Source organism: Carlito syrichta, unplaced genomic scaffold (genome assembly GCF_000164805.1).
Source record: "Carlito syrichta isolate Samal-C Ts95f unplaced genomic scaffold, Tarsius_syrichta-2.0.1 Scaffold304553, whole genome shotgun sequence".
Taxonomy (NCBI): domain Eukaryota; kingdom Metazoa; phylum Chordata; class Mammalia; order Primates; family Tarsiidae; genus Carlito; species Carlito syrichta.
In genome coordinates, this window is record NW_007248649.1 from 221,159 (window position 1) to 246,115 (window position 24,957).

The 24,957-nt window shown below is 39.3% G+C and overlaps 1 protein-coding gene across 1 annotated transcript in view; it reads left to right on the forward strand.

The window, feature by feature from the left end:
* FAM160A1 (family with sequence similarity 160 member A1) overlaps positions 1–24,957 on the forward strand; it is a 104,364-nt gene that overhangs the window by 59,585 nt on the left and 19,822 nt on the right. The window contains exons 5-6 of the mRNA XM_008060164.2: positions 1,687–1,854; positions 12,369–12,448. Coding sequence (XP_008058355.1) covers positions 1,687–1,854; positions 12,369–12,448 — 248 coding nt within the window. The remainder of the gene's footprint in view (positions 1–1,686; positions 1,855–12,368; positions 12,449–24,957) is intronic.

Below are 24,957 nucleotides of genomic sequence, written 5' to 3' on the forward strand. Positions count from 1 at the left end.
CCACTCACCTCAGCCTCCCAAAGGTGTGGGATTACAGGCTGAGCCACTGAGCCCGGCTAGGAACTTTTAAAAAATAATTTTAGCAGCCAAAATAGTTCCTACCAAGCCTTTATACACAGATGCGTCCACTCAGGGCTCGCCTACGCCTCTGTACCAGATCTGGACATCTGGTTCCTAAACAAATCTGTAGATTTCGAAAGCAGAAACTTAAAAGGAGAAGAGGAATGGAGTATGTGTGGGAAGGCCCAGTAACAGTACAATAATGTGACCATTATTGTTAAAGGGAGGGAGAAGGAAGATGAAAAAAAAAAAGAGAAGATACAGTCACTCATAAACTATTTCACGGTCGGGTACAGTGGCTCAAGCCAATAATCCTAGCACTTTGGGAGACCGAGGTGAGAGGATTGCCTGAGCCCATGGGTTCGAGAACAACCTGGGCAACTTGGTGAGACTTCATCTCTACAATAAATAAAAAAAATTAACCAGGTATGTGCATCTGTAGTTCCGGCTACTTGGAAAGCTGAGGCAGAATGATCACCTAAGTCCAGCAGGTTGACACTGGGGTGTCCGTGAGTGTGCCACTGCACTCCAGCTTGGGCGACTCAAAAAAAAATCAAAAACCTCAAAAAAAAAAAAAATACTGTTTTGCTTAGAATTGTGTGCATTTGACTTGTGGCAGAGGGGTTTCTAAGATTTCTAGGATGTGATATTAGAAGCTGAAAGTTTGAACTTTTGGCGATTTGCATGCATTCACGTTGGTGCTTCTGTATGCCCAAGTAGGGAATTCAGGACCTGAGTGATGACCTCTACTCATCAAGAGAGGGTATATTTGGCTCTTAGGAGAATAAAGAAGTATATTCTAGCTCTTAAAATGTTCCCAATCCAAACATTGAAGATTAAAATTTTGGTGGTTTAAACATCAAATCCTCAGCCCTTGGAAAATCTTGACTCTTCAGAGTCTAATTCACTGAAAGATTGACATTTTAGTGCATGGGAAAATTACACCAGGTAGAAAATATTAATTTGGATTATAAAAAAGTCTCAGTTACTTTACAAGCAGGAAGCCCTTATAGTACTTTATAAATAAAACTTTATGTATATTATTCAGTTATAAAAAAAAACTGACTTGTAGCTCTCCAGAAACACATCTAAACATCTGTAGCACTCTGTCTGTACCTCCCCTTTGCAATTTACTATATTATCATTTTGCTTGTTATTGCCCATTTTCCTGGACATAAAATATATTCTGATGTTTTCAACTCCTTGTACGTAGCAGATCCCAATAAATGTTTATTGAATAACTAATAAAGAAACAAGTTATACCGAGCTTTCTAATTAATCCTTTACTAACCACATAAGTACTTTCCGTTATCTTGTTTTACATTTTTTGATTATGCACTAAAATCTTTATGGTATTTGAACTGCACTTGATGACTGGAGTTGTCAGAACACTAGCATTGCTTCTTTATGCGTTCTCTTCCCTTGCTGAGTTAAAGGGCAGAAGCAGCGTGAGCTACTGTGGAATGTGAACAGGTTACGGGCTTCAGATGAAGCTCTGAAGTGTGTTTTTGTGGCGGGCGTGTTCTTGCCTTGATGGGGTCACTGCGGTGAGACTGGGGTGTTGGAGAAGCGTGTATCACAGCATCGGAGGATGCTGACCTGTGCTTCCTCTGCCGTTGGTCCCAGGTGACTGTGGAGGAGGTTATGACCACAACTGCGTATCTGGACCTTTTCCTGCGCAGCATCTCCGAGCCGGCACTACTTGAGATCTTCCTTCGTTTTATACTGTTGCACCAGCACGAGAATGTCCACATCCTAGACACTCTCACGAGTCGAATCAACACCCCGTTTCGGGTAAGCAGAGCTCCAGAGGACGGGAACTTGCATCTCAGAACAGATTTCAGGAGCCTTTGTTTTGGGAATTAAATAATGAATATTCTCCTTTGCACTCTCTTCCTTGCTTTTTCTTGCAGCCATTGCCTTTTTTCTATTTGGGAAGAAATGGGTGGATAATGTGTTTTGCTATCAGGACTTCTTCCAGGGAAGTGGAACTTACTGCCTTTCATAGGACAGCTTTCTCAATTTGGCACTTTCTTCTGTAAAACTAGCAGAATGCACTTCTGAGGGGGAGGAAGGGTTTAAGTACAGTGAAGCCTAGGAAGCAGAGTGTATCAAGTGTGGGTACTGCAGGTCATACTTTTGTCTATGTGTGTTTTGAAAAGGAAGTCCGGGATGCTGTGAATTTAGGCGGCCATTCTTTAGTTTGGAGTTCTGATTAACTTTGAAAATACTCTTCCACTAAGGTTGCCTCAATTGATTGTTAGTATTACTTTAAAAGCAAAAGAATGATAATTTAACAATATATTATTGGCTTTGTAATATACCTAGATGTAATATGCATAATGATAATTGCACAAAGAGGGGGAAGAGAGAATAGAGCTATGTAGGAGTATATTTCTGTATTTCACTGGAACTTAGTAAGTATAAACCTGAAGTAAATTCTGATACATTAAAATGCATATTGGAGCCGGGCTTGGTGGCTCAGCCTGTAATCCCGCGCCTTTGGGAGGCTGAGGTGAGTGGATTGCCTGAGCCCGCGGGTTCGAAACCTGCCTGGGCAGGCGAGACCTCATCTCTACAATAAATAAGAAAAATTAGCCGGACGTGGTAGCGTGCGCCTGTAGTTCCAGCTACTTGGAAGTCTGAGGCGGAAGGATCACCGGAGCCTAGCAGGTCGAGGCTGCAGTGGCTGGGAGCGGCCACTGCACTCCAGTCTGGGCGACGGAGTGAGACTGTAACTCAAAAAAAAAAAGCATATTGGAAGCCCTATAGCAACTACTAAGAAAATAACTTTAAAATATAGCGAAAAAAATCATTAAAGAAATTAAAATGTTATTCTAGAGAAAGCATTTACTTAATACTCCACCTGACAGCAATGAAGTATGCATCCCTTAAATGTACATGGAATATTCTTTAAGACAGACCATAAGCTAAGCCATATAACAAATCCCAGTGAATTTAAAAGGTTTGAAATCATGCAAAGCATGTTCTCTGGTCACAATGGATTTAAATTTAGGATTACTGACAGAAAGAAATTTGGAAAATTAACAAATATATGGAAATTAAACAACATGCTCCTAAATATTATCAGTGAGTCAAAGAAGAAATCACAAAAAATGAGAACTTACTTTGAGATGCATGAGAACGAAGCCACAACATATAAAAACTTATGAGATGCAGTGAAAGCATTGTTTAGAGGGAAATATGTAGCTGTAGACATGTACATTAAAGAAGAAGAAAGATCTCAAATCAGTAACCTCACCTTCAACTTTAACACATTAGAAAAAAGAAGAACAAACTCGGAACAAGCAGAAAGAAGAAAACAATATGGATTAGAGCAGAAATTAATGAAATAGAAAATAGAAAAACAGAGAGAATCAATGAAACCAAAAGTTGGTTCTTTGAAAAGATTGACAAAATTGACAAACCTTTAGCTAGACTGACCAAGGGAAAAAAGAGAGAAGATTCAAATTACTAAAATCAGGAATGAAAGGGCATGATATTACTATTTATCTTATGGAAATTAAAAAGTATCCTAAGGGGATGCCCTGAACAACTGTGTACCAAAGGATAACTTAGATGAAATAGACATATTCTAGAAAGACACAGATTTCTGAAACTGAATCAAGAAGAAACAGAAAATTGGAATAGATCTATAACAAGTTAAGAGATTAAAATAATAATTTAAAAAACTACCCACAAAGAAAAGTCCGGGTCCAGATGGACTCTCTGGTGAATTCTATCAAACATTTAAAGAATAATTTAAAAGTAATGTCAGTAAGTTGGTGGATTAGGAAGTCCCAGGTCCTCATTCCCCAAAGAGATACTGACTTAAACATTTATGGACCAAATTGTCTTTGTCAGAACTCCAGAAACCACTTAAGAGGTTATAGTGTAAGGCCAAGAAGAGATATATTGAAGCAGGTACAAAAATTGGTGGCTTATTACCTACCCTAGCCACTTCCCTTCCATGGCACATTGTGGCAAGATTGGGACAAAAACTCCTGACTACAAACTTTTCATTTAGAAGGAATGAGAAGAGTGAACTTTGATTCCTGTGTTCTGTATTTTCATGGGGAAAAGAGGAGCAAAATAGATACAAGGTACACAGAAAACAATAAAATGACATTATTAGTCCTTCCCTATCAGTGATTATTTTAAATTTAAGTGGATTAAACACCTCAATCCACAGGCATAAACAAGCTAAATGGATTAAAAGTACAAGATCCAAGTGTATACTCTCTACAAGAGACACATTTTTGATCTAAGAACTCACTTTTGATCTAAGAACACACATGGCTGAAAGAAGACAGGAAAAAATTAGCATGTCAATGGTAACTAAAAGAGAGCAGAAGTGGTCATACTTATATTTTAAAAAATAGACTTTAAGATAAAAAAACAGTGAAGGATATAAGATAATGATAAAAAGGTCAATTCAATGGGAAGATACAACAATTATAAATATATGCATGTGACATTAGAAGAAATAGACAACAGGAATAGTCTATTGAAGCAACATTGACAAAAATTGAAGGGAGAAATAGCTGCACAATAATCATGGGAGCCTTCAGTGCCTCACTTTAAATAATGGTTAGAACAACCAGACAGAAGATTAACAAGGAAACAGAGGATTTAAACAATACTGTAGACCAAATGGACTTAACAGACATACAAAGAACACTCCATTTAGCAATGGCAGAATACACAGTCTTTTCAAGAGCACCTGGAACATTCTCCAGGATAGACCAGGTTAGACTACAAACCAAGGCTTAACACGTTTACAGAGAATGAAAGCATATAAAGAACTTTTTTCTGACTGCAATGGAATGAAACTAGAACTCAGTAACAGACGAAAAACCGAAAAAATTCACAAATAAAGTGCAAACTAACCACACTCTTAAGCATTCATTGGACAATAGAAGTATTCACAAGGAATTTAGAAAATATATTAAGACAAATGAAAATGAGAACACAAAATACCAAAATGTATGAGATGTGGTGAAAAATGTACTAACAGGAATGTTTACAGCTGTAAACACCTTACAAAACCAGCCTCTCAAAGCAACAACCTAACTTTACATCTCAAGGAACTAGACAAAGAAGATCAAACCAGACTCAAAGTTGGCAGAATGAAGAAAATAATGAATATCAGAGTAAAAAACAAATGAAACGGGAAATAAAAAATAAAGAACCAGTGAAACTAAGAATTTATTTTTTGATAAAAACAAAAACAAAATAGATAAACCCTTAGATAATTAAGAAAAAAAGAAAACTCAAATAACTAAAATCAGCTGTGTGTAGTGACTCACGTCTATAATCCCAGCAGTTTGGGAGGCTGAGGTGAGAGGATTGCCTGAGCCCAGGAGCTCGAGACCATCCTAGGCAACATAGTAAAACCTCGTCTCTACAAAAAAATAAAAAAAATTATCCAGGTGTGGTGGCACACACCTGTGGTCCCAGCCACTCAGGAGGCTGAGGTGGGAGGATTGCCTAAGCCCAGGAAGTCACACATGTAGTAAGCTGTGATTGTGCCACTGCATTCTAGTCTGGGTGATAGGGTGAGACCCCTGACTCAGAAATAAATACATAAAAATAAAATCAGAAATGATAAAGGGGCATTACAACATATGCCATAGAAATAAAAAGGATATAAGAGGATACTAGAAACAATTATATACCAAACAGTGGGTAAACTAGAAAAATGGATAAATTCTTAGAAACAGCCTCCTAAGATAAAATCATGACCAAAGCGGGGGGGGGGGGGGGAGATAACTGAACAGACTTATATCTAGTAAGGAGATTGAGGAGTTAATAAAAAATCTTGCAACAAAGAAAAGTCCAGGACCAGATGACTTCACTGGAGAATTCTACCAAATTTTTGAAAAATTAAAGGCAATCCTCCTTAAACTCCTAAAAAGTTGAAGATCAGGGAACATTTCCAAACTCATTGTATGACACCATCATTTCCTTGATACCAAAGATGGACAAAGGCACTACAGGAAATGAAAACTAGATACCAGTATTCATGATGAATATTGATTACTAAAAAGCCTTAACAAAATGCTAGCAAAAATAATTCAACAGCTCATGAAAAGGACTGTATACCATGACCAAGTGAGATTTATTCCTAGAATGCAAAGATGGTTCAACATATGAAAATCAGTCAGTATAATACACTACATTGTCAGAATGAAGGACAAAACCCACATGGTCATTTCAAAAAAGCACTTGACAAAAACAAGCACTTGACAAAATTCAACACCTTTCATGATAAAAACACTTAACAAACAAGAAATAGAAGGTAACAACTTCAACATAGTAGGCCATGTATGAAAATCCCATGGCTAACTAACATCATACTCAGTGGTGAGAGACAGAAAATGTTTTCTCTGTAGTCAGGAACAAGGCCTGACTAGAGAGGTTAGGCAAGAGACAGAAATAGAAGGCATCTAAATAGGAAAGGAAAAAGTTAAATTGTCTCTGTTTGCAGACAACATGATCATTTATATAGAAAACCCTAATAACTCCATGAAAAACTGTTAATAAACAAATTCAATAAAGTTGCGGGAAACAAAACCACATACAAATTCTTTCTCTACACTAAAAATGAACAATTCAAAAAGAAAATTAGGAAAAAACTACAGTAACATCAAAAAGAATAAAATACTTAAAAATTAAATTAACCAAGGAGGTGAAGGACTTATGCACCAAAAACTACAAAACATTGCTGAAGAAATGAACCAAAGACAAATAAATGGAAAAATATTTCATGTTGATGGATTGAAAAACTTACTCTTGTTAAAATATCCATACTATCAAAAGCAATCTACACATTTACTGCAATCCCAGTGTCATTTTTTGCAGAAATAAAAAATTCTAAAGTATATATATAGTCACCAGGTATCTTAAATAGACCAAATAATCTTGAAAAAGAAGAAAAGAGTTGGGGGGCTCACACTTCCTCATCTCAAAACACATTACAAAGCTTTAGTACTCGAAACAGGGTGGTACTAGTGTAAAGATAGTCATAGAGCAATGAAACAGAGTAGAAAGCCCAGAAATGAATGCTTGTGCTATGGTCAGATGATTTCAACAAGGATGCTAAGACCACACAATGAAGAAAAGGCAGCCTCTTCCACAAATGGTGGTGGGAAAACTGTATCCACATGCAAAAAAATGAAGTTAGACCCTTACCTTATACCATATACAAAATTAACTTAAAATGGATCAAAGACCTAAGCATTAAGACCTAAAACTATAAAACTCCTAGAAGAAAATATGCAGGAAAAGCTTTATGACAGTGGATTTGGTAATAATTTTTCAGGCATGACACCAAAAGCACAGGCAAAAATAGACAGATGGGATTATATCAAACTAAAAAGCTTAGGCACATCAAAGGAAATAAGAGAATGAAAAGGTGACCTAAAGAATGGAAGAAAATATTCATAAGTCACATATCTGATAAGGGGTTAATATCTAGAATATATACACAATAGCAAAAACCTGGAGCCAACCCTGATGCCTGTCGAAAGTGACTGGATGAAGAAAATGAAGTACATATACACAATGGAGTGCTGCGCAGCTGTAAGAAAGAACAAAGTCATGTCCTTTGCAGCAATATGGATGCAGCTGGAGACCATCATTCTAAGTGAACTGTCACAGAAACAAAAAATACCGCATGTTCTCATTTATAAGTAGGTCCTAAACATTAGACACTTGAGCACAAAGGTAGGAACAATTGACACTGGACACTACTGGTTGGTGGGGGGTGTGTGGAGGAAGGGGGATACAGCCATCCACTGGGTACCATGTCTACTACCTGGGGGACAGAGAGCAATTAACTTTACAATAAAAAAAACTAGAACATATAAAAATTCCTTATCACTCAACAACAGAAGCAAAACCCCAAATAATCTGATTTTAAAATGAACAAAAGAACAGACATTTCTCAAAAAAAAAAAAAGGTAGACAAATGGCCAAAAAAGCATAGGAAAAGATGTTCAACATCACTAATCATTAGAGAAATGCAAATCAAAACTGCAGTGAGAGATTATCTCATATCCATGAAGGAGGCCAGTGTCAAAAAAGCAGAAAAAAGTAAGAGTTGGTGAGGATGTGGAGAAATTGGAACCCTTGTGCTCTATTGGTGGGAATATAAAATGTACAGCTTGTATGAAAAACAATATGGAGGTTTCTCAAGAACATTAAACATAGAATTACCATATGACCCAGGCATCTCTCCTTTGGGTATATATCTAAAGGAATTGAAAGTGGGATCTCAAAGAGGTATCTGTGCCCCCATGTTCATTGCAGCATTATTCACAATATCCAAGAGGTTGAAGCAACCTAGGTGTCCATTGATGGATGAGTGAATATAGAAAATGTGACTTATATATACAGTGGATTGTTATTGCACCTTAAAAAAAGAAGGAAATGTTGTCACATGCTACAACACAGATGAACTTCGAGGATATTATGCTAAATGAAATAAGACAGTCACAAAAAGACAAACTACTTCTGTAAGGTAGTAAAGTAGTCAGTCTTACGGAAACTGAAAGTAAAACGGTGGTTGGCAAGGACTGGGTGGTGGGGAAAATGGGGCATTGTTGTTCAGTAGCTGTTGAATTTCACTTCCGTAAGATGTAAATGTCTTAGAGAGCTTTAGCACAGCAATGTGAATATAATTAACACTGTTGAATTGCACACTTAAAAATTATTAAGATGTTAAATGTCGTGTGATTTTTTTCTCCACCTTTTTTTTTTGAGTTGGAGTCTCACTCGGTCGCCCAGACTGGAGTGCAGTGGCCACTCCCGGCCACTACAGTCTCGACCTGCTGGATTCCGGCGTTCCTTCCGCCTCAGCCTTCCCAGTAGCTGGAACTACAGGCGCGCGCTACCACGCCCGGCTAATTTTTTAATTTTTTTTTGAGTTGGAGTCTCACTCTGTCGCCCAGACTGGAGTGCAGTGGCCGCTCTCGGCCACTGCAGCCTCGACCTGCTGGGCTCCGGCGATCCTTCTGCCTCAGCCTTCCAAGTAGCTGGAACTACAGGCGAGCGCTACCACACCCGGCTAATTTTATTATTATTATTATTATTATTATTTGAGTTGGAGTCTCACTCTGTCGCCCAGACTGGAGTGCAGTGGCCGCTCCCAGCCACCGCAGCCTCGACCTGGTGGGCTCTGGCGATCCTTTCGCCTCAGCCTTCCAAGTAGCCAGAATTATAGGCATGTGCTACCACACCCGGCTGAGTTTTTGATTTATTGTAGAGATGGGGTCTCGCCTGCCCAGGTGGGTCTCGAACCCGCGAACTCAGGCAATCCACTCACCTCAGCCTCCCAAAGGCGTGGGATTACAGGCTGAGCCACCGAGCTCGGCTTTTTTTTATTATTTATTGTAGAGATGAGGTCTCGCCAAGTTGCCTAGGCGGGTCTCGAACCCGCGGGCTCAGGCAATCCACTCACCTCAGCCTCCCAAAGCGTGGGATTACAGGCTGAGCCACCAAGCCCGGCTTTTTTTTTTTGAGTCAGAGTCTCACTCTGTTACCCAGGCTGGAGGGCATTGGCACGATCATGCTCACTGCAGTCTCTACCTCCTGGTCCTCCTTTGGCCTCAGCCTCCCAAGTAGCCAGGACTATAGGTGTATACTGCCACACCTGGCTAATTTTTTGATTTCTTAGTTGAGACAAGGTCTTGCTCTGTTGCCCAGGCTGCTTTCAAACTCCTGAGCGCAAGCAGTCTTCTTGCCTTGACCTCACAAAGTGCTGGGGTTACATGCCACTGCACCCGGCCTTTTATAACTTATTTAAAAAAACAAATAATACAAATTCTTCACAAAATCTTTCAGAAAACAAAAGAGGAGGGAATACATCCCAACTCATTCTATGAGGCCATTGTTATCCTGATTCCAAAACCAGTCAAAGATATCACAAGAAAAGAAAATTACATATACTATCATCTATTAAGAATACAGAGACAAAAATTATCAATAAAGCACTAGCAAATGGAATCTAGAATATATAGAAAGGATTGTATGCCATGATAAAGTGGGGTTTTTCAAACCAGGATTGCAAAGATGGCTTAAAATCTGTAATTCAATGAATGTAATACATCATATCAACAGGATAAAGGAAAAAAAATCATATGATTCTCTCAGGAGACACTGAAGAAGCATTTGACAAAATTTAGCAACCTTTCATGATAAACATACTCAACAAACTAGGAATAGAAGGGAACTTCCTAGAAATTGGATAAGGGGCATTTATGAAAAAACTCAGAGCTAACTTCATACTTAATGGTGAAGAAAGCTTTTCTACTGAGATAAGATGTCTGCTATCAGCAATTCTGTTCAACATGGTACTCTAGTCAGAGCAATTAAACAAGAGAATCAAAAAAAACATGCGTATTAGAAATAAAACCATCGATATTTATAAATGATATGATCTTATTTATAGAAAACTAAGGAATGCACTAAAAAACTATTAGAACTAATAATGAGTTTAGTAAGACAGGATGCAAGGTTAATTAACAAAAATCAATTGTATATCTATACAATACCAATGAACAGTCCAAAAATCAAATTAAGAAAATCCTATTTACATAGCTTCAAAAAGAATATAGGAATAGATTTTTCAAAAACATAAAACCTATACTGTGAAAACTACAAAAATGTCATCGAAATAAATTAAAGAAGACATAAATAAATGGGAAGACAGTCCATGCTCATAGACCAGAAGACTTAATATTGTAAATATAGGAATATTCCCCAACAGATTCAGTGCATTCCCTCTGGAACTTATAGCTGGTCTCTTTTGAAATAGATAAGCTGATTCTAAAATTCATATGTAATTGCAAGGAATCCAGAATAGCCAAAAAGGCATTTTTGGGGAACTCACACTTCCTGATTTCAAAACTTACTACAAAAGCCATAGTAATCAAGACAGTGTGGTACTGGTAAAGGGACAGATATATAAATTCAATGGAATAGAATTGAGAGTCCAGAAATAAACCAATACTTGTATAGCCATGGTCAATGAGTTTTCAACAAGGTTTCTAGACCATTCGGTGGGAGAAAGAATAGTCTTTTCAACAAATGGTGCTGGGACAATTGGATCTCCATATGTAAAATAATAAAATTGAACGCGATTTTCAGGGATTACTATGGTAGTAGATCAGAAGGATACCTCACTGAGACTGGGTAAAAGAGGTGTCGAGTGGTGGCATTGTGGGAAAGAACAAAAAGTCTTCCTATGGGAGATTATGTCTAAGATAAGACTGAGAATAAATAGGAATTATTCAAAGAAAAGATATTGCAGGTAATGGAACGCATATGCAAAGACTTGGAATGGAATCAGAGGATGTCACTGATGGTTAACTGTGTATATGACCTGCCTGAGCATAATACATGTTTCGGGGCAGGCCAAGTACAGCTATTTCTTTACAATATCATTGTGGATTTCACTGACCAGATTTTAAGCCCAACCTGCCTAGAAGACAGACTAAGCACTTATTATTCTCCAGTACAAGGCATGAGAGCTTAAATTACTTAAATGGTCTGGTAGATTGATAAAAGCAATATTATAGACTCTAAGTCCATCCACGTTGCTGTGAAGTTCATGATTTTGTTCTTTATTCTCAAAGGGATACAATGATTTTATAATACACCTTTGAGCAACTCCCCTATTTGGAAGTTTATCTTTCCTTTTGAGAAATTGGAGAGTGAAAGAATTCTTGCTTTTTAATGATCTTCTTAGAAAAGTACATTATCTTACCCTCAGCATGATGGGAAATGGAATCAAGGAGAATGTTTGCCCTAAAGCCAAGACAGGCAGCTGAGCTTGGGGCTGAGAACTCTGAAGGGAGAGTTGGCTAGGTTACTATGTCTTGTAAATAACTACTGTCATATTTTTTCCAAATAACTTAGGAAAACAAATTAACTAACAGGGTGTGTGTGTGTGTGTGTGTGTGTGTGTGTGTGTGTATGAGAGAGAGAGGAGAGAGAGAATTGGGGAATTGCAAGGAGGGTGTTTATCAAGGTCTTTAAAAGTTGGAAATAAGGCATTTTTGTAGGAGATAATTCTTCATAATGGCAAAATTCTTCATACACTGGCTTTCTAACCACATCCTATAGAAGAATTGGTACCCTGAATACACATCCTCTCTGGCAACTGCATGCTTTTTATCAAAGCCGTTAAAAAAAAAAAAAAAAAGAGGTCATTATATTTTGTGATTCTGATTTATTTACTATCTAGGGGGCATAGAGTTATCATTCTAACATCTGAAATAGAATGTGTGTTTATTGCTTCTCAGCTCTGTGTGGTGTCCCTGGCATTATTCAGAACTCTCATTGGTTTACATTGTGAAGATGTCATGTTACAACTAGTTCTAAGGTGAGTTGCTTTTTTTTGTTCCCTTTAGAAAAATATTCACTCCATATATTACCTTATATTCACATACTTTATAAGCTAAGTAGAGGCCAGTTTCTAAGGAATAAAATTAATTTATTTTATGCGTTATTTCCCAAGGTTACTTTTACTATTAGAATTTTTTTTCTAGTGCAGTTCTGTATTTTAATCTGGCATATTTGGCTATGTTGAAAAAGAATACATGTCTAGGAAAATGTGTTTCAAGAAACAATTGTATTTCTTTTTTTTTTTTTTTTTACACTACTAATAGATTTATTTATTTATTTTTCTTTTAATTTTTTTATTTTAAAGATGTGGGGTACAATTCTGGGTTAGGTATGCAAATGTTCATTATGCAGGCACCCTTGTTAATGAGGTGGGCCCCCCTTTCCCAGGCAGGTTCCCACTACTGCCAATCCCGCTTCCACGCCCCCCTCCTGGCAGTTTCCCACTACTGCCAATCATTCTCTTATAGTATTACAAAAATTGTTCAAGGTACGCTTATGAGTGAGAACATGTAATACTCAATTCTTTCTTTCTGTGAAATGTCACTCAATATTATAGATTCTAAGTCCATTCATGTTGCTGTGAAGTTCATGATTTTGTTCTTCTTTATGTCTGCATAATATTCTATCGTGTACATGTAACACATTTAAAAAAATCCAGTCCTCTTTTGATGGGCATCATGGTTGGTTCCATGTTCTTGCTACTGTGAACAGTGCTGCAATAAACATATTTGTGCGGGTATCTTTTTTATAGAGTGATTTGCATTCTTCCTGGTATTTTTCCAGTAGGGGGATTACAGGGTTGTATGGAAGGTTGATTTTTAGATCTTTTAGGAATGGCCCACTGTTTTCCACAGAGGTTGTACTAGTTTACGCTCTCACCAACAGTGTAGAAGTGTTACCTTTTCACTGCATTCTCTCCAACATCTTTTGTTTTTTGTTATTGATGATAGCCATCCTGACTGGAGTTAGTTGGTATCTCAGTGTAGTTTTAATTTGCATTTCTTTGATGACTAGTGAGACTGAGCATTTTTTCATTATCTGTTTGCTGCTCATACGTCTTCTTTTGAAAACTGTCTATTCATATCTTTTGCTCATTTTGTAATGGGGCTGTTTGTTTTTTTCTTTTCGGCATGTTTGAATTCCTTGTAGATCCTAGATGTTAGGCCTTTGTCAGACATACAGTTGGCAAATATTTTTCCCCAGTCTGTGGGCTGTCTCCCTGCTCTCTTGATGGTTTCTTTGCAGAAGCTTGCCAGTTTGATGACGTCCCACTTGTCTATTTTATCTCTTATGGCGTGAGCACTTGGGGTTTTGACAAGGAATTGGCTGCCAGTTCCAATTTCCATAAGGGTATCTCCTGCATTTTCTAAGGTTCTTATAGTTTGAGGTTTTACATTAGGTCTTTGATCCATTTAGAGTTGATATTTGTGTATGGTGGTAGGTAGGTGTCTTGTTTTAATCTTCTGCATTTGGTCAGCCAGTTTTCCCGTGCCATTTACTGAATAGTTTCTCCTCTCCCTAGTGGTTGGTAGTGGAGGCTTTTTTGTAGGTGAGTTGGTTGAGAAATTGAGGCTTTGCTTCTGGAATCTCTGTCCTGTTCCATTGGTCTATATGCCTGTTCTTGTACCAATACCAGGCTGTTTTGATTATATAGCTTTATAATAAAATTTAAAGTCTGGCAGTGTGATACCTCTCGCTTTTTTTTTTTTGCTGAGGATTGTTTTGGCTATTTGTAGCCATTTATGTTTCCATATGAATTCCTGTATTGTCATTTCCAGGTCTGAGAAGAATGCTGCTGGTAATTTAATGAGTATTGCATTAAATCTGTAAATTTCCTTGGGTAGAATGGACATCTTAACAATGTTGATTCTTCCAATCCATGAGCATGGAATATTTTTCCATTTGTTTGTGTCATCTTTGATTTCTTTGCACAGTGTTTTGTAGTTTTCATTGTAAAGGTCTGTCACGTTTCTGGTTAGGAAGATGCCAAGGTATTTCATTTTTGTGTGTGTGGCTATTGTGAATGGGATTGTGCTTTTTATTTGAGTTTCTGTTTGTTTGTTGTTGGTGTATAGAAATGCAGCTGTCTTTTCCACATATATATTATATCCTGAGACTTTGCCAAAGTCTTTTATCAGTGCAAGGAGGTTTTTGACAGATTCTCTTGGGTTTTCGAGGTATAGAATCATGTCGTCTGCAAAGAGGGATAACTTGACTTCCTCTTTTCCTATTTGGATACCCGTGATTGTCTTCTTTTGTCTGATTGCTCTAGCTAGGACTTCCAAAACTATGTTGAAAAGCAGGGGTGAGAGTCTTGTTCCGGTTTTCAGAGGAAATGGTTCCAATTTCTGTCTGTTTAGCAGTATGCTGGTTGTGGGCTTCTCATAGATGGCTCTTACTACTTGGAGGTATGTTCTATCTATGCCTAGATGTTTGAGGGTTTTATCAAGAAGGGGTGCTGGATTTTATCAAAAGTTTTTTTCACATCTAATGATATAATCATGTGGTTTTTGTTTTTACATCTGTTGATATATTTAAGTATGCTCATGGTGTTGCAAATGTTGAACCAGCCTTGTATCCCAGGAATGATTTTTGAGTTGTGTTGTTGGATCTGGTTTGCTAGGATTTTGTTGATAATTTGAGCATCTATGTTCATAAAGATATTGTCCTGTAGTTCTCTTTCTTTGTTGGATCTTTACTTGGTTTGGGTATCAATGTGATGTTAACTTCATAAAATGGTTTGGGAAGAGTTCCATCTTTCTCAATTGCCTGGAATACTTTCAATAGGGTTAGTATCAGTTCCTCCTTGTATGTTTTGTAGAATTCTGCTGGAAAGCAATCTGGTCCAGGGCTTTTTTTTTTGGTAGGTAGTTTTCTTATGACATAGTCAATCTCCTGGATTGCTATTGGTCTATTTGGGGTCTTGATTTCTCCTTGTTTCAACCTGGGGAGGTTGTGTGATGTCAGAAATTCTTCCATTTCCTTAGGTTTTCACGTTTTGTTTCCATACAAGTATACATAGTAGTCTCTGATAATCTTTGCATTTCTTTGGGGTCATTTGTGACATGATCTTTTACATTTCTGATTGTGTTTATTTGGACTTTTTCTCTCTTTTTCTTCATCAGTCTAGATAGGGGTCCATCAATCTTGTTTATCCTTTCAAAGAACCAGTTTTTTGTTTTGTTGATTTTTTTTTTATATTATATTTTTGTCTTCTGTGTCTCAAATTTGGGCTTTTATTTTGGTGATCTAGATTCCTCTGCTGAAGTTAGGATCTTGGTGGTCTTGCTTTTACAGCTTAGGTGATTTGTTAGGCTATTGAGTTGTGATCTTTCCATTTTCATGTGTGTTCGTAGAGATATGAATTCCTCTCATAGTGCTGTTTTCATGACATCCCAGAGGTTTTGGTAAGATGTTTCTTTATTTTCATTTGTTTCCAGTATCTTTTAATCTCTGTTTTGATTTCCATGTGGACCCAGGAGTTGTTTAGCATCACGCTGTTTAGTGTCCATGTCTTTGTGGGTTTTGGGGAAAGTTTGTTGGTGTTGATATTTATTTTTATTCCACTGTGGTCTGAGAAGGTACATGGCAGTATTTCAATCCTAAGGAATTTGTTTATGCTTGATTTATGACTGAGGTTATGGTCAGTATTAGAATACATTCCATGTGGTGATGAGTAGAATGTATATTCTGTGCCTATTGGGTGGAGTTTTCTGTAGGTACCAATTAAGTCTATTTGGTTTAGCGTCATGTTGAGGTTCTGGAGCTCCTTGTTGACTTTTGTCTCGATGATCTGTCTAGGGTTGTGAGTGGGGTATTTAAGTCCCCAACTATGATAGTGTTAGAGTCAATATCTTTTTAAAGTTTACCTAGAAGCTGCTTTATGAAAGTTGGTGCTTCGATGTTGGATGCATATATGTTTAGGATGGATATTTCTTGTTGATGAATTGAACCTTTTATCATTATGTAGTGACCTTTCATGTCTTTTAAAATTTTTGATAGCTTAAAGGGTATTTTGTCTGATATTAAGATTGTGACTCCTGCTTTCTTTAATGTTCTATTCACCTGAAATTTTGTTTCCCATCCTCTTACTTTAAGTCTATGAGTGTCCCTTCTGGTGAGATGAGTCTCTTGGAGACAATATATTGTTGCCTCATGATATTTTATCCATTTTGCCATTTTGTGTCTTTTCAGTGGTGCATTTAGTCCATTCACACTCAGGCTAATTATTGAGATGTGAGAGTATATCCCAATACTCCAGTATCCAGTGTTGTTGCCACTGTTTATTTGTTTGTTGTTCTTTTGATTTTTGGGTTGACTCATGTGTGTTTTCAATCTTTTTCCTGCATTCTTGAGAAGGGTGTTGTTCTTTTTTTCCCTTTCCTCTGTGTTTAATACTTATTAAGTGTTTCTTTTAGAGCTGGTCTGGAGGCAGCATAAACTCTTAGGGATTGAATGTCTTGAAATAATTTCAATTCTCCATCACTGATGAAGCTTAGGTTAGCTTGGTAGGTAATTCTTGGTTGAAATTGTTTATCTTGGAGTATTTTGAAGATTGGGCTCCAAGCTCTCCTTGCCTAAAGATAAGTTTCTATAGATAAATCTGCTGCTATTCTATCTAATTGGTCTTCCCTGGTAGGTAGTCTGACCTTTCTCTCTTGCTGCCTTTGAGGTTTTTTTTAATACCTACTTTGTGTAGGCCAATTACTATGTGTCTAGTAGTTGGTCTTCTCATTCATTGTCTTACAGGGATTCTCTGACTCTCTTGTGTTTGAATGGTCATATCTCTGATGAGATGAGGGAAATTTTCTTGGATATTTCATGGAATGTTTGTTCCAGGTGGTCTCTGTCTCTCTACCTGCCTCAGAGATTCCAATTAAACTTAGGTTCAGCCTCTTGAAATAATCGCTCATCTCTCTGAGGTTTCGTTCTGTCTTTTTAAACTTCTTTTCTATGTTTTTAATAGTTTGGGCTAGTTCCATATTTTGGTCCTCAAACTCTGAGATTCTTTCTTTTGCTTGGTTCGTTCTGCTTTCCATGCTTATTGGTTTGTTATTTATTTCATTCACTGTATTCTTTATTGCTGTTATTTCAGTTATCAACTGCTTCATTCTTTCCTCTTGTTTCTCCTCATTTCTATTTATTCTCTCTATTAATATCTTGATATCTGGGTTTGTGGTCTGAGACTATTCATTCTGGGCTCTTTATTGTTTGAGTTCCAAAGTCTGTATTCTCAGTGGTTGACCTCCCAGTGGTCTGTGTGAGATCCATATTCTTCCTTTGTTTTTTCTTTATTTGGTAAATTCACCCCACCCCCCTTTTTAAAATCTCTTCTTTAATTTTGCTGTTCAGGGATGGGGGTAGCTTTTACGTCTGTTTACTCAATCTCCTATCTTCTTTATGAAGATCCTCTGGCTTTGTTCAATTCTGAAGCTGGACAGAGGGTGGGGGGGCTATACTTATTGCAGTTTTGAGATTTAATTGAGGGAGAGCTGTGTTTCAGAAACTATCTGCAGATCCCAGTATCTGTTGATAGGTGTGTGAACCCCCTGGAACCCACTTCCCACCACCTTACAATCTGTTCATGAAGGTATATGTTTGCTCCTGAAAGCAAAATGAAGTAAGAAAAAGGAAAAGAATGGAAAAAAGAAAGGAGGAAGACGAGCGGAAGATGGAGAAAGAAGAGGGAAAACAGACAGGCATACCAACTAACAAATGAACAAAGACACAAACAAAGACCGAAAAGATTTAAAAAACCAAAAACATACAATCATACAAACACACAAACTGACAACCCCCCCATTGATGTACTCTCCCTCAAAAATACCCATACACAAACAGGAAGTCTAAAAAAGAAAAATTAGAATAACAGAAACAAAGCAAGTATGAAAACATAATCAAAAACAGAAAAAAGAGAGAGGAGAAAAAACTGAAACAAACAAATAAAAAACAATAAAAAACAAACAAAGAACAAAACAAAACAACTTCCTTTCACTTCTGGTTTCCAGCCTCTCGCCTCTGCTCTCAGTGCAGGCTGATAGGGTTGCTCTCGTAGTGGGTCAGATGCCCCATGGGCTACTGTGGGAGGAAGGTGGGTTAGATCTGGATTCACTTGGCTTGCTGCTGCTGCTGTCAAGTCTCCCACTCAGATCTGATATGAAGTCCCTCTGAGTTTGATGAGGAGATAACCTTTAGGTCTGAGGTTAGAAGTTGGGCAGAACTGGGCGGGGCAGTGCAGGTCTCTACCCGGTCCCAGGACAGAGAATATGGCATCAGTCAGCATTTTCTCACCAGTGGCAGGGCTTCTTTCCAGTTTTCCGTGATCTACTCTCTCCATAATCCTGGGGCTCATGCCACTCTGCTATTACAGGTGATAGTGTGGGCCAGGTGCCAGGTGATGAGAATCAGCTATTTTCCGTTGTTTTCTGCTGCCTCTTCTTGGGAGAGCCCTGAGAACAGCAGAAGATCATGTGCCCTGGGGACTCCAATCTCAGGATAGTTGGGGGTTGCAGTCACCCCTGGAGGAGAGCCCCAGGTACATGAACCTGAGTCTCCCCTCAGACAGACTTTCACTCACCCACTGGCACACGCCCACTCACGCAGAGAGTCTTTATAGACACTCGCTTTTGCAGGGACTCTCACAGTTCGACCTGTTCTGTTGCCATCTTGCTGGAAGTCCCTCAAGATTCTTTGATATTAGCTCAGGATTAGGGCCCAAATCCCATTGCAGAACTCCAGAAAGCCCAGCTAGACCATGGTGCTTTTTTTCCCAAAGTTGAGAGAAGAACTGAGGTCTGGGACTGAGAGGAGCTCCAGGGAGAGCTGGCCAGGGACTGTGCTCTTCCACACCCTTCTGGTGTGGAAATAAAGGGAAAAGAGTGACAGCCAGGTTCCTCCAGCACGCTCTCCCCCTCCTTCCTTAGTGAACTTTCCGACCCTTCACTTGACCTGTCCTTGGAAATGGGGATGGATGAAGCTGAGAGGAGGGAAGAGGGAAGGGACCTGGGCTTTCCTTAGTTGGCTGGGGTTTTGACATGAGCTAAGTAGAGGCTAGAAGGAGAAGGCTTTCCAGGTGGATGCAATAGTATTTCCAAATAGGCAACTCTGGAAAAGAGAGGGCATTCAGGTGTGATACTGGCAACTAGTTAGAAATCCGAATTCTGGGCCTCCTCCCAAACTTGCTAAATCAGAAACTCTGGGGGGTGGAGTCAGCAGGCTGTGTTTTAACAGACTCTCCAGGGGATTCTGATGTCCCACTCAGTTTGAGAACCATTGGTGTGAGGAATGCAGGGTAGGTGTAGCATCCTACAAAAGGGGGTGATTACAAAATGAGTCAAAATGTTGGGGCGGCATGTAGTGGATGTCGTTTTATGGGAGAGTACTACTTATTAGTTTTTTAAGTTCAGAAGAGTTTTTGGACTTTTTAGGTTTTTAGATTAGGTCATCAGCAAGTAATCTGAAGGATTAACAGAGAACAAATCCGATCATAAAGAAACATCCTGGGTAGTCTGGGTAGAGCATTCGTTATCTGTGCTAAAAGGATTATTCTAGCTTCTCGTCAAGCCTCTACTGATATATGACAGAATGCATTAGCAAGGCCTGAGTGAAGTCCAGAGCAACTTGGCAAAACTGTTTCTGTTGCCCAAAACCAGACTTTTACTGCAGCTTGAGTAAAACCTGATTGTATTTAAATGTTAAATTCTTAAATACTGCTTCTCTGATGGCTGGCGAAGCAGCCGTCTTTTCAGCGTTCCTGGAAGCTTGGCTCTGGTCTCATGGTGCAAAGCTTTCCCACGTTGGATCACTAGGTCAGATTTAGTTCAAGTGGTGGAAGCTTTTGTTTGCTGACTGTCCAGTGACTTTTACAAGGTGCCCTCTGATCACCCGTTGTCTGCTTATATAGTAGTGCTTGCTGTGTTAAAAGCTGTCCTCAGAGTTGGCATCAGTAATGGCTTCTCTGGAGGCCCAGACCTGTACCTTACGAAGATGAAGAAATCAGCTCCATAGTTGAAATATGTGTATGTCCAAGTCAGGGCTCATCATTTCCAGAGTGGGTGTGGACAAATAATTTCCCAGGAAAGTGCCCACAGGGGTATGTTATCACAAGCTCTGAACGGAATAATGTGAAAAGAGCAGACCTGAGGTTAGGAGATGGCCTTCACTGCCTGTTCCAGGCCCTCTGAGTTTCTTTGCTTCTTTCATGAGAACAATAGTGATACTGATATAATAATTAATTGCTCTTTAATGAATACATCCTCTATTTCTAATTCTGTATTGCCTGGGGGGATCCGTGAGGTAAGCAAATGAGAGAACGAACATACACAGATGCCAGTGGGATGTAATAACAGGCATGCAGGGAACCACTGGCTCCTCGTCTCCTCTTTCCTTTGAACTGCTGACGTGACTTGACCTGTCCTGGTTAGGGAATATGCTACCTCATGAGGTTATCAAGAAGGTCAGCTGTGGTGATGTCTTGTTTTGAAACACTAGGAAGTAGTACTAAATATAAGGCAGGGGAACTTGCTAGAAGGTACATTTTAAACAAATGAAAGCAGTTCTTTTCTGATTTACAATCTGTACTAAGAGCAAGGACAATGAAAAACCTTTATTCTTCAAGTCATTTAAACATTATTTTAAGGGACATAAAATAGATTTATAACCCATCCTTTTTGTTGTTGCCACTGCACTCATTTGAAAGTGCATGGTGAACTTACAGATCTGAAAGGCAGGAGAGCAGAGAGGATTATGGGAATACTTTTAATGGAGGTATTTGTTACATAATAAATAAATAATAACCATGTGTCAATTTTTGTTGCAACCCAGATACTCTTAAATATTAACATTGCAAAATAGTATCCCAGTTGAAACCGATATTAGTTTCTTTAATCTAGCAAAATATCAGAAAAGCAAGTTGAAATAAGGTCCTCTAAAAGAGAGGAAATTTTCATGAGCAGAAAACCAAGAAGAAATTGTCCACTTCCACGACTGTGACATCTGATAGGCCAACGGCAGGCAGGAAGTGCTGACAAGCAGTGAATTGACAAATCACTGCCATGTGCCAGGAACTTCCCAGTGGTGCAAAATTTAATTGCTTGATACTGCGGATGGTGTTTTGGAATATTCTGGTTAGGGTGCTTTTTCCTGAATTGCCTAGTTCACTGTCAGGTTTCCGAACTGCCTTGCCTGTTGGGCTCAGGTAGAGGTTGTGTTGCCTGAAGAAGGAACATTTCCATCTTGCCTGGGAGTTGGAAGTCTGGAGGACAGGAAAAGCAAACCACAAAAGCCAACCAGCCTGGGGAAGTGAGTAGGAGAAGCATGGTCAAGACTTCTTTAACAGCAGCCTATCTATTTGAAATTCACCAACATGACTTTGTAGATGTTTGCCCATTGCTGCATTGCTGGGGTGATTGTCATCTCAGAAGAAGCACCTCACTTACCCATTGGATTTCACGGCTTTGTTTTGTTTGTTTTTATTGTTCCTGTAGCAATAGGCGACACGTGTGTTTTGTTACCAGTTGATTGTCACTGAATTATTTCAGAAGTGATGATGATTTGATTGAATGACTGATATTCAAGAAAATAGGAAACCCAGAGCTGTGAAAAGTTGGAGAAATAATGAAAACAGGGAGGACAATATTTCTTTTTCCTGCTGTGTTGGGGAATGGCTTTGAGTACTCTAGATTCCTAAAGTCAGGTACTTTTTTAAGTTTCTGATTCTTTTTACTGCTTCCTGAATGTAAATAAAATCCCCAAATGAAATAAATGAGATATAAATGAAAAGATAGCTTGATGATAAATACCTAAGTGATTTTTCTGCTGTTGACAACCACTTTGACATTTGACATCTAGGGAATTTCTGGCATTCATTCTATTCCTAGCCTTTCCCTGTAAATGATGGAAAGACAGAGGCTCAGAGTATGGTGTCTACTCTTTCTTCTGGGACAGTCCTTCATTTAAAGGCACAGCAGAACTACTGCTTTGTGTTTTTTTTTCTTTTAAATTGATACATGAGATTTGTACATATTTGGGGCGTACATAGGACACGGGATATTTTGATACATGTGTACATTGTGTAATGATCAAATCCGGGTAATTGGGACATCCATCACCTCAAGAGTTTATCTTTGTGTTGGGACCAATTCCAATTCTTCTCTTCTAGCTATTTTGAAATATAATAAAGTATTGTTAAATGTCATTTCCCTACTGTACTACCAAGACTGGAACTTACTCCTTCTATCTAACTGTGTGTTTGTCTTCTTAACTAACTTCTCTTCATCCCTCCTTTCCCCTTCCCTTCTCAGCCTCTGGTAACTGCCATTCTGCCCTCTACTTCCCTGACACCCACTTTTTTAGCTCTCACATATGTGTGAGAACATGCAGTATTTGTCTTTCTGTGTCTGGCTTATTTTCCATCAGATAACCTATTTGAATACCAGGGAGGCTGTCATTCATTTGAACACACTCACCCTCCCCCGCCCCCTTTTTTAGAGATGAGCTCATTATATTCCCTAGGCTGATCTCGAACTCCTGAGTGCAAGCCATCCCCAAGCAAGGAGTCTTACATGCACTCCTGAATGAGTCTGTCTCCCACCACAGGTGCAACAGTAGCACCTGCTGTGGTCTCCTCACCTACTCCTGCCCCCTGTGGTTACTGCCCACCCCCCAGCTCCCTGTGTGCTGGGATTACAGGCATGAGCCACTGTGCCTGGCCAGACTCCCCATTTCTAATTTCATAGAATCTCTCTTTCTACCAACAGGGGCTCTCCCTCGATTTATTCAGAAGGAAGTTTTTAGTTCCTACTGAAAGCATATATTTGCAAAGTTGCAAATTTCCAATAACTCTTTATTCTAATATCATTTCAAGCTACCCACTGGTGATATGTGATAAATAGCTTTATTAGCTTTATCCAGTGTTTCATTTTTTAATACTTCAAACAAAGAGTAAAAATCTATGCATATCAACTTAAATCATGAAATATGCTTGGTTTGAGCTGTAAGCAGTCATTGAGTTCCTGCAGTATATAAAAGCATTGAAGCAGCTTATTTCTTAAATAACTAATGACCAAAATAAGAATACAATAAGTCCCATGTAATCTGAATTTCCCTAGGCCTCACCAGCCCCGGGACAGGTTTCCCAGCTCTCACCCTGGCCACCTCATGTCAGACCTTGACCCCTTGTAAAGCATCAGCCATCACTTCTGGGATCCCCGAGTGAGGGGTCTTACATGCACTCCTGAACATGTCTGTCTCCCACCACAGGTGCCACAGCAGTGTCTGCTGAGGTCTCCTGGTCTCCTCACCTACTCCTGCCCCGCTGTGGTTGCTGTCCCCTGCCCCATTCCCCCGGCACCCTCCTGAGGTGCAGGACGCTTCCCTGGCTGCCTGCTGGGCCCAGCTGTGCTGTGTATGGACACAGGTTGGAGAATGCCTGTGCCCTGTGTCATTCTTGGTCAGCAGAGCATCCCAGCTCACAGAGACTTGTGAAAAAGAGCCCCTTCATCTTCCACCTGCAGCATTCATTTCTCCTCCAGTTGGACTCAGACACAAGTGTCCAGAGCCAAGCCAAGAATCCCAGCAGATCCACCCCTCTGCCTTGTACCATCCCCCTCCATCTTCCCTTGTGTTCTTGCCACATTCGACTTTCACGAAATGGTGCTTATGAACACAGATGCCACCACAACAGACTCGCAGGGTGTGTCTGGTTCTTAGTAATAGTGGTTTAAGTGTGCACGTGTCTGGGTGCAGTCGGGGAGGGGACGAGGCCCTCCCCCACTCTGACCTAGCTACACTAGGTAGTTAGAAGACTTGAGAAATGGTTTGCTTTTTTTGAGAACTGAAGGGTAAGTGACAAGCTTGCCATTTCATAGCTAGGAAGTATTATTAAAGCCTTTAAGGTAAAGTACCACAAAGAGCATTGACTCTTTCCTCTCCAACTCAGGCTCTGCAGTGACTCAGCTATTAGCAGAAACTGAGGTTTTCCTCGTTTGGATCAGCAGGGGTGTGGGAGATGGTTGAATGTTTACAGGTCTGAAGACATAGCCCAAAAGTTGTGCTTCTAATCTTTTCTTCTTCTTCTTCTTTTTTTTTTTTTTTTTTTGAGTCAGAGTCTTGCTCCATCACCCAGGCTGGAGTGCAGTGGCATGCTCATGGCCACCCCAGTGTCGACCTGCTGGGCTCTGGCGATCGTTCCGCCTCAGTCTGCCAGGTAGCCAGAGCTACCACACCCGGCTAATTTTACTTATTTATTGTAGAGATGAGGTCTCACCAAGCTGCCCAGGTTGGTCTTGAACCCACAGGCTCAGGCAGTCTATTCACCTTGGCCTCCAAAAGTGCTGGGATTACAGGCTGAACCACCAAGCCCGACCTTTCTAATCTTGTCTTTGGAAGCCTTCATCTTAGCTTGTTTTCCTCTGTGCTGTCTCTTTCTCGAAAGCTGACTGTTTGAAGGATGTGATCGTTCACACGAGGGTTCTGGCTCATCTGGAG